The following is a 15,462-nucleotide window of genomic DNA, read 5'->3' on the forward strand; positions in this document are numbered from 1 at the left end:
TGCTTCATATGCTCACTGAGCACACAGAAAAGCAGCCCAGTTATTAAATTCTCTCTCTGTACTCTGACAATAAAATGGCCTTTTTCATCTCCATTTTGCAGACATGTTTTGTGGTATTTTTTTTGGCCCTTGGATGTCCTCCTTTTGTGAGCTTCTTTAAAATCCCTACCAGGGACTAATATCAGTGACGTAAAGGATGAGCAGCCAGCAGATCAATTACAGGAGAAGAGATGCAAAGCAAAAAAAACAAAACGTAAACATTTTGACGCTAATGCAGCAAAGCACAGGGACGCCCATTAATTTTAACGCCTGGTCTTAGCAGGTGTTTAAAATGGCAGAAAATATGGAGCAGTGAAATCGGAACGTCTCCTTTGCATACATTATGCCTGGCACAGGCATAATGTGGTGCAAGGGGTTGCAAAGTGGCGCAGTGCATGCATTGCACCACTTTGTAAATATGGCATGGCTAAAATGCCTTCTTAATGCCACATTGGCATAAAAAAAAATGACTCTAATGTGGCGCAAGGAGGCGCTAGGGGCTTGTAAATATGCCCCTTAGTATGAAGTATATGAAAAGTAACACAAACCACAGCAAGCGATTCACTGAACAAAGTACATTGCAATTCAAGTGATTCTTTAAATAAAGTGCATTCCGCATTGATGAATCAAAACATCATGTTTAAACCACTTGACCTAGAAAGTTTATCATAAAAATAGTTAGGTATAGAAAAAACTGCTAGAAAAAAAAACAGGAGAGAGATAATGAGCAAGGAGTTATGCCATATCTTATCAAATTTAGCAATTGAAGGATTCTTAGTTGCATATAAAAATTCAGACATTCATGAAATGTCATTGTGCCTTTGAAGGTATTTTGGAGATTTTCCAACTTTTAAAAACAAGCGACCAAGCAATGATAATGGCCACTATAGAAATTGTTGGTCAGAATAGGTAAGGTTAATGCAATTACCAGCATAGCCAAATAAAACAATGATCAGGCACTATCTATTTCCTTAACTTGTTACTAATATATGCAAAGATTTAAGTCCAAAAATTAAACAATGCAAGGCAGGTAAAGAAAACATGAATCCAATCACCTATGGAGTGTAATTCACATCTGATACATTGTGAACACTTGCACGGAAAGATATTATATTAAAAAAAGTATAGTAAAACATTTATCTACAAAAGAAAGCCATTTGGCGGCTTGCAGTCATTTGCATTCCGTTAGCTAGAGATATACTGCAACTAGTGGCTTTTTGGATTCTTTATCTAAGAATTTATGAATGACCAGTTTGATGCAAAACCATATACTAACAACCTACTCCCAATAGCTTACTTTTAAATAGGGATTTGATCACCAAATATACCACTTCATTTAGTTCTAGAGAATATTTTTTCGAAAAACTACTAATATGAGTAAAGCTAAACCATAGAAGACAATTGAACATGGAAGAATTAAACAAATCTGTTCCCAGGTGTCCTGAGAATTATTCAATAAAAAATTGCAAATACAGTTAAAGACAGGTACATTCTACCTCTGAATGGAAATTTTGGAATGATTGTCATTGCAACAAAAAGTTGTCAAACCTTATTTAGTGTAGCAGTGTAGTTTAATGAACATAAATAAGACAAGCATTTGCAATACAATGGGTCCTGTGTTTGCTCGATTTAGAGCTATTAGCATTGTAAATTCCTAATTGGACTTTTCCTGCCACAAATATTGAAACGAAAAGTAAAACAGTTGACATAAGCAAGCCGATTCAAAGCGCCACGGCTGCCATGAGCATGAGCGCAATGAAGAGACACAAAAGGAAAAAGAAGTTCGCTCGCAGTCAAACGTATCGGCAGACGTGCAATTATCCATGTATCAGGGTCAATGGCCAAGGCAGTAACAAAAGTGCCCCAAGGAGGGACAAACCTAAAGCATTTACCAATGATAACAAAGGATTTTTGAAAGGCAAGCTAGGAACGCGTGTTAGTGATGGGCATGCGGTGGGCGTGGTTAAAAACCCACACATAGATTGCAACAGGCTAGAACGTTTGCACTCGACCTAAAAAAATAGAAGTAACATGTGTGCCTAGATAACAAAGTGGATGTGACAGGGAAAAACTGCCCATAACTTTGACGTGGGAAATCCTGCTTTGAAGTGTTAAATAGGAGGACTCCTGATTTACAGTGAATGATTTTAAAATTGCCTCCCCTAATAAAGTCCCAAATCTTTTTTAATCCCATCTGAATATTATCTTGATCAGTAGAAGGATAAAGTGTAATAACAGCAAAGAGATTTGATTTCATGCATGGATGGTTAAGGTGGTGGGCGAGATGTGGTTCTAGGGCCTTTGTGACAAACAGGAGAGTGAGTTTGTAGGGCACATTGTGGTTACAGTCAGATGGTAAAGCAGCCCCATGAGGATACATGAGGACTGGTTATAGGCCAAGAAGGTAGCTTGGAAAGCTGGAAACCAGCGTGTGTTTCTGCAGAGTGCATGAAGGGCTTCTGATGAGGGCAGGATGCCTTGGCAAAAGGTGTGGAAATGCATCAATGGCAGAAAAGTAGATTCATTTACTCTGCGGAAAAAAGGCCACCATTCTCAGGCAACAGTTCAGCAAATTCTGAAGGTTCTGGCTCACTGGCTAATCCTTCCGGTGTTGCAAGGGTACAGGGACCAATGTGGCTGTTATGGGGGCCTGAAGACCCTCCTCGTTAAAGTTAAGTGTCTCCTTATCGGGCCTTTACAGCCATCTCAAGAGGGGCACGTCTTTTAATTCCTTTCAGTAATGCAGTTAAACACAACGCAACAAGGAACGTCCTCTAAACAACTTCTTTTTATTTCATGATAAATAGGTTAATAAAATAACCTTTCTGCAAAATGATCAGACAGTTGCAAAATGGTGAAAAAAACACCGCCTAGACTAGATCCTCCCTTTGAAATCTACAGAGCGCATCTTGCAGGGCTTAGTCCCATAACAAACGGTGTGTTATACAATAAACGATGTATCAGTGACGTGATTGTTTTGCATTTAAATCGGGAAAAAGAAAGAAAACCAAACGCGAAAAACATGAGAATCTTTGCATTTTGTTGCCCTTAGCAGCAGGTAACAGCTCTAATTAGACATCACCATCGCAGGGTCGGACAGCAGGGGGGTTAGAATTTGAGCAGAAGCACAAAGGTAAAAAATGGATGAGGAAACCGGGGCGAATTTCAAACCAATATTCAGAAGAAACGAAAGGGGTGATGAAGAGGTAAAGTAATGTGGATCAGGAGATTGGTGGAGATATGTGAACAGGTGCCCCGCAATAAAACAATAACAGCTTATCTATGAACAATACCGTTTACCTCTTTCTTCCCTACCAGAAATGATATTCATAAAATCGATGTGAGACGGTCAGTCCAAAGTACATGGACATTTAAACAATCAATATTAATTTTGTTAACCATTAAACTGCATGAATTAGTAAATTCACCATATTTTATAAACCTTCCTAAGCAGCTCTTGGCATATTTCCTAAATTTATATGTGTGACGTGTGTAATATTTTATAAAGCATAATTTGCGGTAGAGTAACTTCTGAATTTAGTGTCGCTATTGGTCTACGTAACATGAACAAAAAGTGACCGACCTGCACAAAAACTGTGGGGCTTATTTAAGGAAAGTGGTTCTGCAGCTAGTGCACCTTTTAGCGCCCTCGTACCGTCACCATGTGTGCGCTGTATCTAAGATATGGTGCCCCATGGCACAGGGTAGGTGGCAATAGCGTAATTTTTATTGACGCTATTGATGTACTCTGCAGGAGTAACACCAAAATACTGGCGCTACTCCTGCAGAGTACACAAGGGCCCATTATAAATAATGGAAGCCCCCTGTTTAAAGTGCCGTAAAAAATGATGCAAGGAAATCTGTTAGATTTCCTTGCCCCATTTTTTCAGCCCACTGACGGGGGAATGCCTCCTTTGCATACATTATACCTGATGCAGGCATAATGTAGCACAAAGGGTTACAAAGTGGCGCAATGCATACATTGTGCCACTGTGTAAATATGGTGCAAGGATTTTGGCCTCATTGGGCCACATTAGCATTAAAAAAAATGACGCTAATACGGCGCAAGGTGGTACTTATAAATATTCACCTGTGTTTCTGCAGTAGGCCGCCTGTGCACGCGTTGTGTTGGTGCACTGCTCGCTGATGCAAAACTGCAACGCACCAGTGCTGTACTGTGTAAACTGTTAGCTATTTATCAATCAAAGGTTGCAGTTTTCTACTCTCACAAGTGTTTTATTGTGTTAAATGATAACTGATGATGGGGTTTGCTAGCTAACTGATGCAAGTCGCTTTCCCTTCTTTCTAATAGAAACCTGGCAGCTTTCGACTAGTTCTAAATTTGATTTGAGCTCCCTTTGGTAGATAACTAAACCTACTACAGTAAACCATTGAGCGCTAGTTTCAGTTACCTATATACCATCACGCGGGCCACGCCAAGAGTGTCTCTGCACAGATCTCATCCTATTCTACTTTAAAATCAACCATGTGATTGGTTGTTATTAAAAATAAAACAAAAATACTGCGTCTAGTCACCCTCCCTGGGAACAGTCTGTCAGGGATCTTCCCTTTTTGCCGCTTTGGAGGGAACAAGTGTTTTTTTTGTGTGTGGTTCAATTAGGCACCTACATTAACTATTTATATTATTATATTTTGTTACTTATATTCTATTTTTATTGGTTTTGCAACCGTTAAACAATACGTGCTAGAACATGTTAATGTAAAGCAAATAAAGAGTTGACATTTGGCGCAATCATTACATATACAATCTAGATTAGTTTGCATGCTGTGATCATACGTCTGTGTTGGTTCTTCTTATGTCCGCAGCATATAGACTGCAGTGTTTGGTGGGTTTATGGTGTATATAGAACCCCCAGGACTTGCTCTCTTTTTACTTAGTGCTTTTGTAAATATTTACAAAAGTTATCATGCCGCCACCTTTTTTTATGGTCTCTCCTTAAAGAAACCTCATGTTTTCATATTCTTCTACATTGCAACGTGCACCACCTCACAGTACAGGCACCTAAAGTAACTTTAAGCTGAAAAGTTAGTTTGTTCATCTTTGATTTATTACTCCCAGAGCATCTTGGGATGTGTTGTTTTGCTCTCTTCAACTAAATGCCCAGCATTGTAAGTTGTAAAATACTATGGGATAAAGGCACCAGGTCAGCAGCTGAATCAATGCCTTCTGTCATACTGTTGGCCATTAGGTAATGTAATTTTCACTGCCATGAGTTTTTTGCATATTTACTATGGACATTGTTGGTAAAATGATTCTTCTCTTGCGCTGTTTTCAGATCAAGAAGATATCTACTGCAACAATTACTGACATCCATTACTGGATTGGGAAAGATTCCACGCCGGATGAGCAGGGAGCAGCAGCTGTCTTCACCACCCAGCTAGATGATGACCTGGGCGGGAGCCCCATCCAGCATAGAGAGGTGCAGGGCCATGAATCCGAAGCCTTCAAAAGCTATTTCAAAAAAGGTGTCATGTAAGTGAAAGGTGTTTTGGTAAACACATTTAAGTGAAGGCTGCTAATGAGACGAGGGCAGGAGCTTGTGAAGGGAAGTCAATCTTGTGGTTGAACATGTTACAAACACCATGCGGTCCATACAATACAAATTTTCAGAAGAAGTGCTGTACAGTGCCTTCAGTTGTAGGGTCAGGAGTAGGACAAGGCTTAACTTTAACATAAGGGCTTCTCTTTGGGTTATATTTGAAGTTAGCATTAAAATTGTGTTCAGTGGTAAGATTAGAAGTGATGTTAAGCTAAGAGTGGTGTGTTAGTCTTGTAGTTAGGGCTCAGAATTACCACAATGTTGAGAGGTAGTGTGTGTGTGTATATATATATATATATATATATATATATATATATATATATATATATATATATATAGTCACTTAAAAAAACAAAGGTTACAGGGGCATTATAGTTAGGTTCTAAATTGGAAATTATGCATACAAAACCTTATAAATTCACCAGTTATAGTTATTTCAAGTGACTATAACTCGTGCCCTAAGGTATATGTTACTCACACCCCAGCCATGAAAAGTTTTTTAAATAATAATTTTACAATAAATATTAGTGATATTATCGGTGATGTTATAAAAGATGTCACGAGTGCTGTATTATCTGCAATAATTAGCAATGCATGGTGAGGGAGCAAATTATAGTTCTTTAAATAACTCTAACTATAATTGGAGAATTTCTAAGGTTGTGGTTGAGTAAATTCAGAACTTAACTATAGTGAATTTCTCTGTTTTTTTAATCCTATTTCCTAACTATAACGTCCCCGTAACCTTTGTTTTTTCATTGAATTTAAAGGCCATGCATATCGGCATTTGCCTGTACAGCCTGCAGCCAAACCCCTAACCACCCAACCCCCATGCAGCGCACAACCTTTGGCCATGAGCAGTGGGAGGTGGCCACAGGTCCATATAGCCCCAATGGATTTCCACCCCGGGGACCCCATCCCCTGGGGCCAGGCCTTCATTTTCTTTGGGTGGGGGAGGGGTGACAATGTGGCCCCCTTACCCTGGCTGGTTTTGGCCCAAGGACCCAGGGAAATGACCACAGACACACATACAGGTGAACCATCAACCTTCAGTGTACGGGTCTGAGACCTTAACCACTGGGCCAAAAGTGACTCCTTAGCATGTGGTGTCCAGACTTAGCTATGACATTGAACCCAAAGATTTTGAGTGGAAAAAGACTTTGTTACATCACTAGGAATGTCTAATAGATAGAAGTGGTTCCCAGGTCTCCTGAGGAGGAGGATCCTACCCATCTTACAGACCTTCAGTCTGGCTGTCTCATTTGGTAGGAGTGGGGGGGCTCGGGTGGATGGGGGGGTTGGGAAGGGTGTGGGCCTGGGGGCATTGTAGGTGGGCGGTGGAAAGGGTTGGGAACGGTAGGGAAGGGGAGATGCACAGTAAGCCAGCTGTTTGAATTTAGTACAATTATAATTGGAGCTGCAATGGCTCAGGTGTATGTAAACAGAAATTTAAATGGGATAGAGTAGTAAATTGTGAGTTGCTACGATAAACATTAGTGAGCTAAATGACGGTTCGAAAAGGCGTTTTGTAGCTGAAGACCTAAAAACACTGAGGGCAGATATTATATGTATGCAGGAGACGCATATTATTGGCTCCAAAAAACATTTTTGGGAATTCCCCGGTATCAGTTATCGGCCCATACCACACAAGGAACTACAACGAAGGGCATAGCAGTACTGGCATGACACAAATTGATAGAAGTTATCAAGAGATCTGTGGACAAATTGGGTCGATGGGTGATTCTGGAGTGTGCTAGTGGCACATCTAGATTTACTTTGGGCTCAATCTATGGATCTAATTTTGACGAGCCAGAAGTAATTGACTTCTTAAATATAGAACGTGCAGCCTGGGCCTTACCGATTATTATTTGCGGGGATTTGAATATACACATTGATAGTATTATGCCTTTGCAGAGTAAGGTACATTACATGGGGAGGAAGCTGAAGTATTTCAGGCTGTGCAAACTTTGGTGCAGAGCCATTGACTGGGTGGTGCCTGGCAGCAGTGCTAGGCTCCCGACCCCGGTATACTTTCTTCTCTTGGCCACATAGGAAGTCTGTTCGGTTAGACTACTTTTTATTGTCAGCCTCACTGTGTAAGGTGTTATTGGTTGAAAAACACCCAAGATTTATGCCTGACCAAAGCCCCTTTGTGATAGCAATCCCGGTATTAAGCAAAGAACAGCAGGTTAAGAGTTGGCTCATTTGACCGGGGGCTATTGTCAGATCAGGGATATGTTACACATATAAAAAGTGGATACCAGTTTTTTTAATAGTTAATCGGGGGTCTGCTCCTGCTGGGGTTGTGTGGGATGCCTCATCACTTCATTTAAAAATAAAGATGGACTGATAGTGAAGGGGAGCTTAGCAGTGCTAAGGGATTTTAAGAAATATTATTGTACATTATACCAACAGGAGCCCCAAAATCCCCCATACCTTAGAACTTTGGATTAATAAATATGTGGGCGAAACTCTGGGAGGGAAGCTGCATGAGGAGGAAAGGTGTGAATTAGCAACCCCCATTACATCTGAGGAGATCATCAAAGCATTTAGCTCTTTGTCTAGTGGCAAGGCCCCTGGCCCAGATATGATCCCCTTGGAGTTTTTTAAGGTGTTTTTCAGGGAACTGAGAAATGAACTCCTGATACTGTTTAAGGCAGTGCAGGATGGATTACAAACTCCAGCATCTTGGATAGCTGCTAAAATGATAGTTTTCTTTAAAAAAAAAGACAGAGACCCTTTATTACCAGGCTCTTATCGTCCTATGTCTTTAATAAATGGGGATGCTAAACTGTATGCCAAGGTTCTTGCCACTAGGCTGAGTCTGGTGATTAGTAAATTGGTTTCTCTTTGGCAACATGGGTTTGTTCCCGGGAGGGGCACCACCGATCATCTGAGGCGGGTTATTGTCATGCTAGATGCATCTCGGGTCACGCAGGCACTGATGTCACTGATTTTATAGGGTGCAGAGAAAGCCTTTGATCGGGTGAATTGGGCATATTTATGGGCAGTACTCCTGAAATATAATGTAGACCCCTGTTTTATTAGGGCTATTCAGGGCTTATGTCAGAACCCCATTGCACGAATACAAATGGCTGGGGTGGGTTCTGAGCCCATTTATATTACTAGGGACACAAGGCAGGGGTGTCCCCGCTCACCTCCGCTTTTTGCACTTTACATAGACCCACTTATAAGAAGACTGCTAGATAGCAAACTAATTGCTACAATGGAAATGGCTGAGTGTATAGTCAAAACATTGGCCTATGCCGATGATATTGCTATTGTATCACCAGACCAAAGGACGTCGTTAACAGAAATAGAGAAAGTGATGACTAAGTTTGGTGAGGTTTCGGGCTATTTATTAAATAAGGCTAAGTGCCAAATAATGGTCAACAAATGGATATCTTTTGAGGATAAATGGAAAGCTGAGCAAGTGACTTATCTAGGGGTTAGGCTGACAACTAATCTTGATCGAATAGTCGATGATAAACTCGCCACATTGCTAGCCAAACCCAAAAAAGAATTACAACATATGCACAACGTGCACCTCTCGATTGTACGACAGTGCAATGTAATCAAAAAGCTTTTTCTTGCCCGGGTTTTATACTTTTTTAGAACTATTCCACTAGAATTTAGTAATGATTGGCTCAAACGAATGGAAAACTTAGCCAGTAGCTTTCTATGGTCCTTTTCTAGAACTCCTCGTGCATTTAAGTATTTGGTGCTTCCAAGTATAAAAAGGGGATGGGCAGCCCCCAGTTTTCACCTTTATTACTCAGCTGCAGCTCTTTAATATATTCTGCCATTAATCATACAGGACGATTGCAGCAAAGTGGCCGGGGAAGCATGTCCAACCATATACAGAATGATATGGGGTCGCACATCTAAAGCTGCCTTTCTGAGAATTGTTGAGCCAAGCTATTTAAGAAAAGTTAAATTTAAAATAGTACGGTCTGTGTTTAAGGTATGGTCTCATATTAAACGTAGAATTGGAATTGAGCGGTTCAACTATTATAAGCCTGTTTGGAATACAGTAATTCTTCCCGACATTTTTAAGGATAAAGGCTGTGCTAAATGGGTACAGGGAGGTGCTAGGAAAATAGTGACTTTTATAGCGATGGGCATATAAACCCGTTTAGTGATTTAAAGGACGAATTCTCTTTTGACAGCATTTTTTTTTTAAGTTCTTGCAAATCAGAGACTTTTTCCTGTCATCATCTAGGGACGGCTCACTTAAGGAGAAAAGTGTAGCTTTAGAGGTGCATGATAACTCAGCTGACTGATGGGTCCGGGAGCTTTACTTGCTCTTACTGGACCTTATGCCGGATGATTTGGGGAGACATATAGAGAGTTGGGGGCGTAGTATTGGAGTGTCGAAAGCCTCCTTTTTAACCTCCTTAGACATGGCTAAATGGATCTTGCTTTCTGTGGGCCGCAAGCTCAGCATTATAAGACATTATTTAATCTATATTATACCCCCGGCAGGCTATCCAAATGGGGAAAATCAATAGGGGTTCTCTGCCCCCATTGGGATGGCACGGGGCTGGTCTAATTCATATGTTCTTTAGCTGCAATAGGCTTAAAGTGTTTCTAACTGTTATTGCTAAATTCTTGTAAATGACTATTCGTCAGGGAACGGGCTTAACCCCTCAACTGGTACTGTTAGGAATCAATGCAGAGGCGATGGTGGGTCAGCCTCATTGGTTCCTGATTCTAGCCATGGCTGTAACTCGGTGCTGTATTGCTTCAGACTGGCTGATTAGGAACCACCCACTTTCAACCAGTGGTTGGCGCGTCTTCTCTCGATGCACTATTTGTAGATGGGTTTTTATGCGCTTAAGGGCCATACCCGTAGGAAGAGGGGTAACAAAATTTGGGCCCCACTCATTCAATGGTTAGGTAGAAGGCAATTGGCTGTATGATGGTAGCAAGGAACTAGGAAATGTTTACAAGATATTAGCACTTTAATTCTTGAATGGATTGATCATTGTAGAAACGTTTCTTTTGTATGTCAAGAACAAACCGGTTTATTTCCTTTTTTTGTATCTTACTGTGCATCTTTTAAATAAATAAAAAATAAAAATAAAAATATTTTGTTTAAAAAGGAATGTTTAATAGTTGAAGCCCTGGAAAATAAACAGACACACTCCCATGAGATACAATGATTTGAACTTTCAGCCTACTGACAGTCAAAGACCTTACCATTTGGCCAGAAGTGACCCTGTTTTGCTGTGCCTCAAAATGTAAGTATAACATTCTAGCAAAACATTTTGCTAGCATGACATTTTGAAGTCATTCCATGGAGTGACCATTGAAATAACAATCTCTCTCTCTTTCTCTTTCTCTCTCTCTCTCTTCATCCTCATTATTGGATGGAAGAGAGAGAGAGTGATAGGACTGCGGGGAGAGTCTCAAGGCTTTAAACAGCAGTCCCCTGCTTGCGGGAGCTATATTTTCAATAGTTTTCCTGCACGTATATTTTAGTGCAGGGAAACAGATGAAATCCCAGCTTTCTGCAAGCAAGAGCTGTTTGACAGCTCTCTCTTGCAGAAAGTGGAGTATTTGCTCTGACTTGGCTGGAGCTTCCAAAGCTCCTGCTAAGTGTGAGCAAACAGGCAGGTCCCAGGGGTGGGTGCCTTGGTGCATAGCAATAGCCAGCCGTGGCAGTTCCCCGGGGCCATCTATGGCTCCTCGAGGATGGCCACCCCGCCCCCCCTCCAACCTTCTATTTACCCTGTGGAGGTGGTGGTCCTGAGGCTCAGGAGTCCATAACAGACCCCCTTTTTTTTTTTATTGTAGCCCAGTGGAGGTGGCGGTGCCCAGTGCTGTGGGGAGCCACGAGGCCCTTCGCACACAATTGTATGTTTGCTCCCAGGAGATGGTGGACCCCGGGGCTGCGGGGTTGCATGTCCTCCTGCTCACAATTGTATGTTTGTCCGTGGGGAGGTGGTGGCCCCGGGGCTGCGGGATGAGGTCCCCAGGCCTAATTAGAAGCCCTAGGAGGAGGGGTCCCATGCGCCCCTTCCTTTCTAAAGCCCTCAATGTCCCCGGGACTTGGCCCACCTGTGGGCAAATAAAAAAACAAGGGCTGGAGACCACTTTTTAAAAAAAAGCCAGGAAAATCTGCGGATCTGGAACTACAGATTTCCCCTACATTTAAAAAAAATATATTTTTAGCCTTGGCAGTGTCCCTACCCTGGCCTCTTTTCTTTTTTTTCCCTTTTTTGGTGGGACTAGGCTGAATCTTAGTCCCAAAATGGCTGCCAACATTTCCTGATTGAAGTGCTGGTAGCCAATCATATTTCAGCATGCGCACAGTTAGATCAGCGGAGGATCCATGTATCTAGATATCTATATCTTTTCAACTCTGATATCTCCAAAACTACTTAAGAGATTTACACCAAATCACAAAAAGCACACTTTCAGGACAAAGAGGTCTGCCAAATTTAGTGTAATTCCGTTTAGTGGTTCGGGCTATAGAAGTGTTCAAAAACGTGAAAAAAGTTAATTGACATAGAATAGGGAAAAAGTGTTTAGGGATCCCCCTTTTTCTCAGCCCCAACCTGATGGATCACCCTGAAACTTTGAAGACAGCAGCTGACCTGGCCAGAGTATAAGTTTTGAAAATGTTGTGAAGGTTCATCAAACAACACCAGAGTTATTGGCAAAACAAAAAATGCTCTGTCTATAGAAAAATGGTCCTAACTATAACTACCTAGTGCCATATATATATATATATATATATATATATATATAAAACACATGTATATTTACATACGGAGCTTTAAGTTGCTCCCGCCAAGCGAGAGCAAACAGCTATGTCACCAGAGTGGGCACCTCTGGACATAGGGAGATGGCCTTGGGGGATGTGGCCGCGAGGGCCATTAGTGCCTCCAGGAGGGGGCTGCGTAGGGATGGGTCACCGAGGGCCATTAGTAGCTCCAGGATGGGGGCCGTGTGGCCCTTTCTTTTTCAAAGTGCACAGCTGGCCATGAGGGATAGAGTCCCTGGGGCTGACTGTGTTCCGGGGAGGGGTGTACGCATGATGCCCCTTTCCCATTCTTTAACTTGGCCTAGCCCAAGGGAGGTGGTGGTCCCCTGGCCTAAAATGTCCCGGGGGGAAGCTGCCCGGCCCCTCTCCTTTGGAGTTTGCACAGTTGAGCTCTATGAGGTGGGGTCCCCTGGACCAATTGCAACCCCTCCTATTCTTTAACCTCTTAAATGCGGGCGTCGGCCACTGGCCGACGCCCACACACCCTCCCTGGTGCGGGTCACGACCAGTGGCCGACACCAGGAAGGGCATTAATAAATCCTCGGGTGCGTCGCACCCGAGGATTTATTTTTTATTTTTTTTCCCCCCCCGGGAGACACGGAAGCTACCGTGTCTCCCCCCGCCCCCCACCCGCCCCTTTGTGACGTCAGCGCGCCGCGAGGCGCGCTGACGTTGCAAAGGTGTTTTCCCCATGAAAGCAGGAAGCAGCCTTGCGGCCGCTTCCTGCTTTCATGGGGAAAACGGCCTTTTTCACGTTCGGGAAGGCCTCGTAAGAAAGGGGAGAGTCTCCCCTTTCTTACGAGGCCTTCCTGAAAGTGTTTCCTGGCCCCCGATCGCAGCTGTGCTGCGATCGGGGGCCAGGAAACACTTTCAGGTTTCCTGGCTCCCCCGATCGCAGCACAGCTGCGATCGGGGGGGTCAGGAAACATTTTGAAAAGGCCTCGTAAGAAAGGGGAGACTCTCCCCTTTCTTACGAGGCCTTCTGAAACTGTTTCTGGCCCCCGATCGCAGCTGTGCTGCGATCGGGGGCCAGAAACAGTTTCAGAAGGCCTCGTAAGAAAGGGGAGAGTCTCCCCTTTCTTATGAGGCCTTCTGAAACGGTTTCCTGGCCCCCGATCGCAGCACAGCTGCGATCGGGGGCCAGGAAACCCCACTAGACACCAGGGATTTCACTTTTGGGGGGCAGCCCCCCCCCCGGAAAACGGGCCGCCCCCCCCCCGGATAATTTTCCTAAAAAAATAAAAAGGTAGGTGCCCCCTGGGGAGGGGGGGGGGGCGCGATCGCGCCCCCCCCCCCCAGGGGATTTTTTTTCTTTTTTAAAAATAAAAAATAAAATAAAAATAAAAATGAAATGACAGGGGGTCGCCCGTGGGCAGGGTGACCCCCTGTGGGGGCAATTTTTTTTTTAGATGTTGTAGGGTTTCCCTGGGGGCCATTTTGGCCCCCAAGGAAACCATACAACAACTAAAAAAAAATATATGTATATATCTATATATATATATCTATGTAGATAGATATATCTAGGTACATGGATATATCTATAGATATATCTATGTAGATATATATTTATATATATATATATATAGGTAGATCTGTATCAAAGAGATTTATAAAGCGCGCTACTCACCTGTGAGGGTCTCAAGGCGCTGGGGGGGGGACGGGGGGGAGGGAAAGGGGCTAGGAGGTTCACTGTTCAAAAAGCCATGTTTTGAGGCCCTTCCTGAAAAGAAGTAGGTTTTGGGTCTTGCGAATGTGGGTTGTGAGTGCGTTCCATGTTTTGGGTGCAATGTAGGAGAAGGATCTGCCCCCGGTGGTGGTGTGTTTGATGCGGGGGTCAGAGGCGAGAGAGAGGTCAGCTGAACGGACGTTTCGTGTGGGGGTGTGGAAGGTGACTCTCGTTGAGGTAGGCAGGGCCTGTGTTGTGGAGTGATTTGTGTGTGAGGATGAGGATCTTGAAGGTGATCCTTTTGTCAATGGGGAGCCAGTGGAGGGATTTGAGGTGTGGAGAGATGTGTTCGTGTCGGTGGAGGTCGAGGATGAGTCGTGCTGCTGCGTTCTGGATGTGTGTAGTTTGCACTTGAGTTTTAGAGTGGTGCCGGCGTAGAGGGCGTTTCTGTAATCAAGCCTGCTGCTGATGAGTGCGTGAGTGACAGTTTTTCTGGTCTCTGTGGGGATCCATTTTAATGTTTTTCAGTATACGGAGTTTGTTGAAGCATGAGGAGGTAAGAGCGTTGATTTGTTGGGTCATAGAGAGGGAGGAGTCTAGGATGATGCTGAGGTTGCGTGCGTAGTTGGCGGGGGTGGGTGCAGGGCCTAGCGTGGTGGGCCACCATGGGGGGTCCCAGGTTTTTTTGGTGAGGGCCAAAGAGGATTATTTCGGTTTTGCTTGAGTTGAGTTTCAGGTGGTTGGCTGTCATATATACATCACTTTTGTCAATATGTGTGTGGTTTCCCTGGGGGGAAAAGGGTCCGACTTGTCTAGTGGCAGTTTTAGTGCCATAAAGAAGCGCAGAAGGTTTATATGCCTACTGCAAAGAGCACATCTGTATTTTATGTAAATAGCTGAGTACATTAGTAAAGTCTATGGAGAGATGAAGGGCACTTTTGCTGGGTGGTAATGAGGGAATCCGAGGAGGAGGGAGTGGGAGCACCAATAATGATTGTTGGACTGGGCGCAGGAGGTGCTAAAGACTGTGACTAATGGTATGTGACAAGGTGTTTTTTGAGTGTCTTGAAAGTACGTGCTGATTGAGGGAAGAAGCGCAGGTAAGGTGGCCTCTACTGTTGCACGTATCTCACACACACCATCGATTTTGTGACTGTCTACGTAGGCTAGTGTTTTAGAGCAACAGTTTAGCCAATAGCAGAGATGGCATCTTGATGGATGACTGCTGCCTGCACTCGGGTTATAGAGGACCGCTCTGACATAGGATCAGAGACTGAGACATCAGATACTGAGACAGCATCTGAGGGATAGGACAATGGCGCAGACTCTGGGAGTGATTTTTCAGTCAGAGGAGTCCCATTCGAAAACTCCTCTTCCAGTACATTATGAGGGAGGTGATGAGGACAGTCCTGCTGTCCCTTCGCAAG

At 43.4% G+C, this 15,462-nt stretch overlaps 1 protein-coding gene across 1 annotated transcript in view; it reads left to right on the forward strand.

The window, feature by feature from the left end:
- The window catches only part of VILL (villin like), a 240,640-nt gene that overhangs the window by 102,082 nt on the left and 123,096 nt on the right, over nucleotides 1-15,462 (forward strand). The window contains exon 4 of the mRNA XM_069211055.1: nucleotides 5,337-5,533. Coding sequence (XP_069067156.1) covers nucleotides 5,337-5,533 — 197 coding nt within the window. The remainder of the gene's footprint in view (nucleotides 1-5,336; nucleotides 5,534-15,462) is intronic.

The sequence above is a fragment of the Pleurodeles waltl genome, chromosome 10 (assembly GCF_031143425.1).
Source record: "Pleurodeles waltl isolate 20211129_DDA chromosome 10, aPleWal1.hap1.20221129, whole genome shotgun sequence".
NCBI lineage: Eukaryota > Metazoa > Chordata > Amphibia > Caudata > Salamandridae > Pleurodeles > Pleurodeles waltl.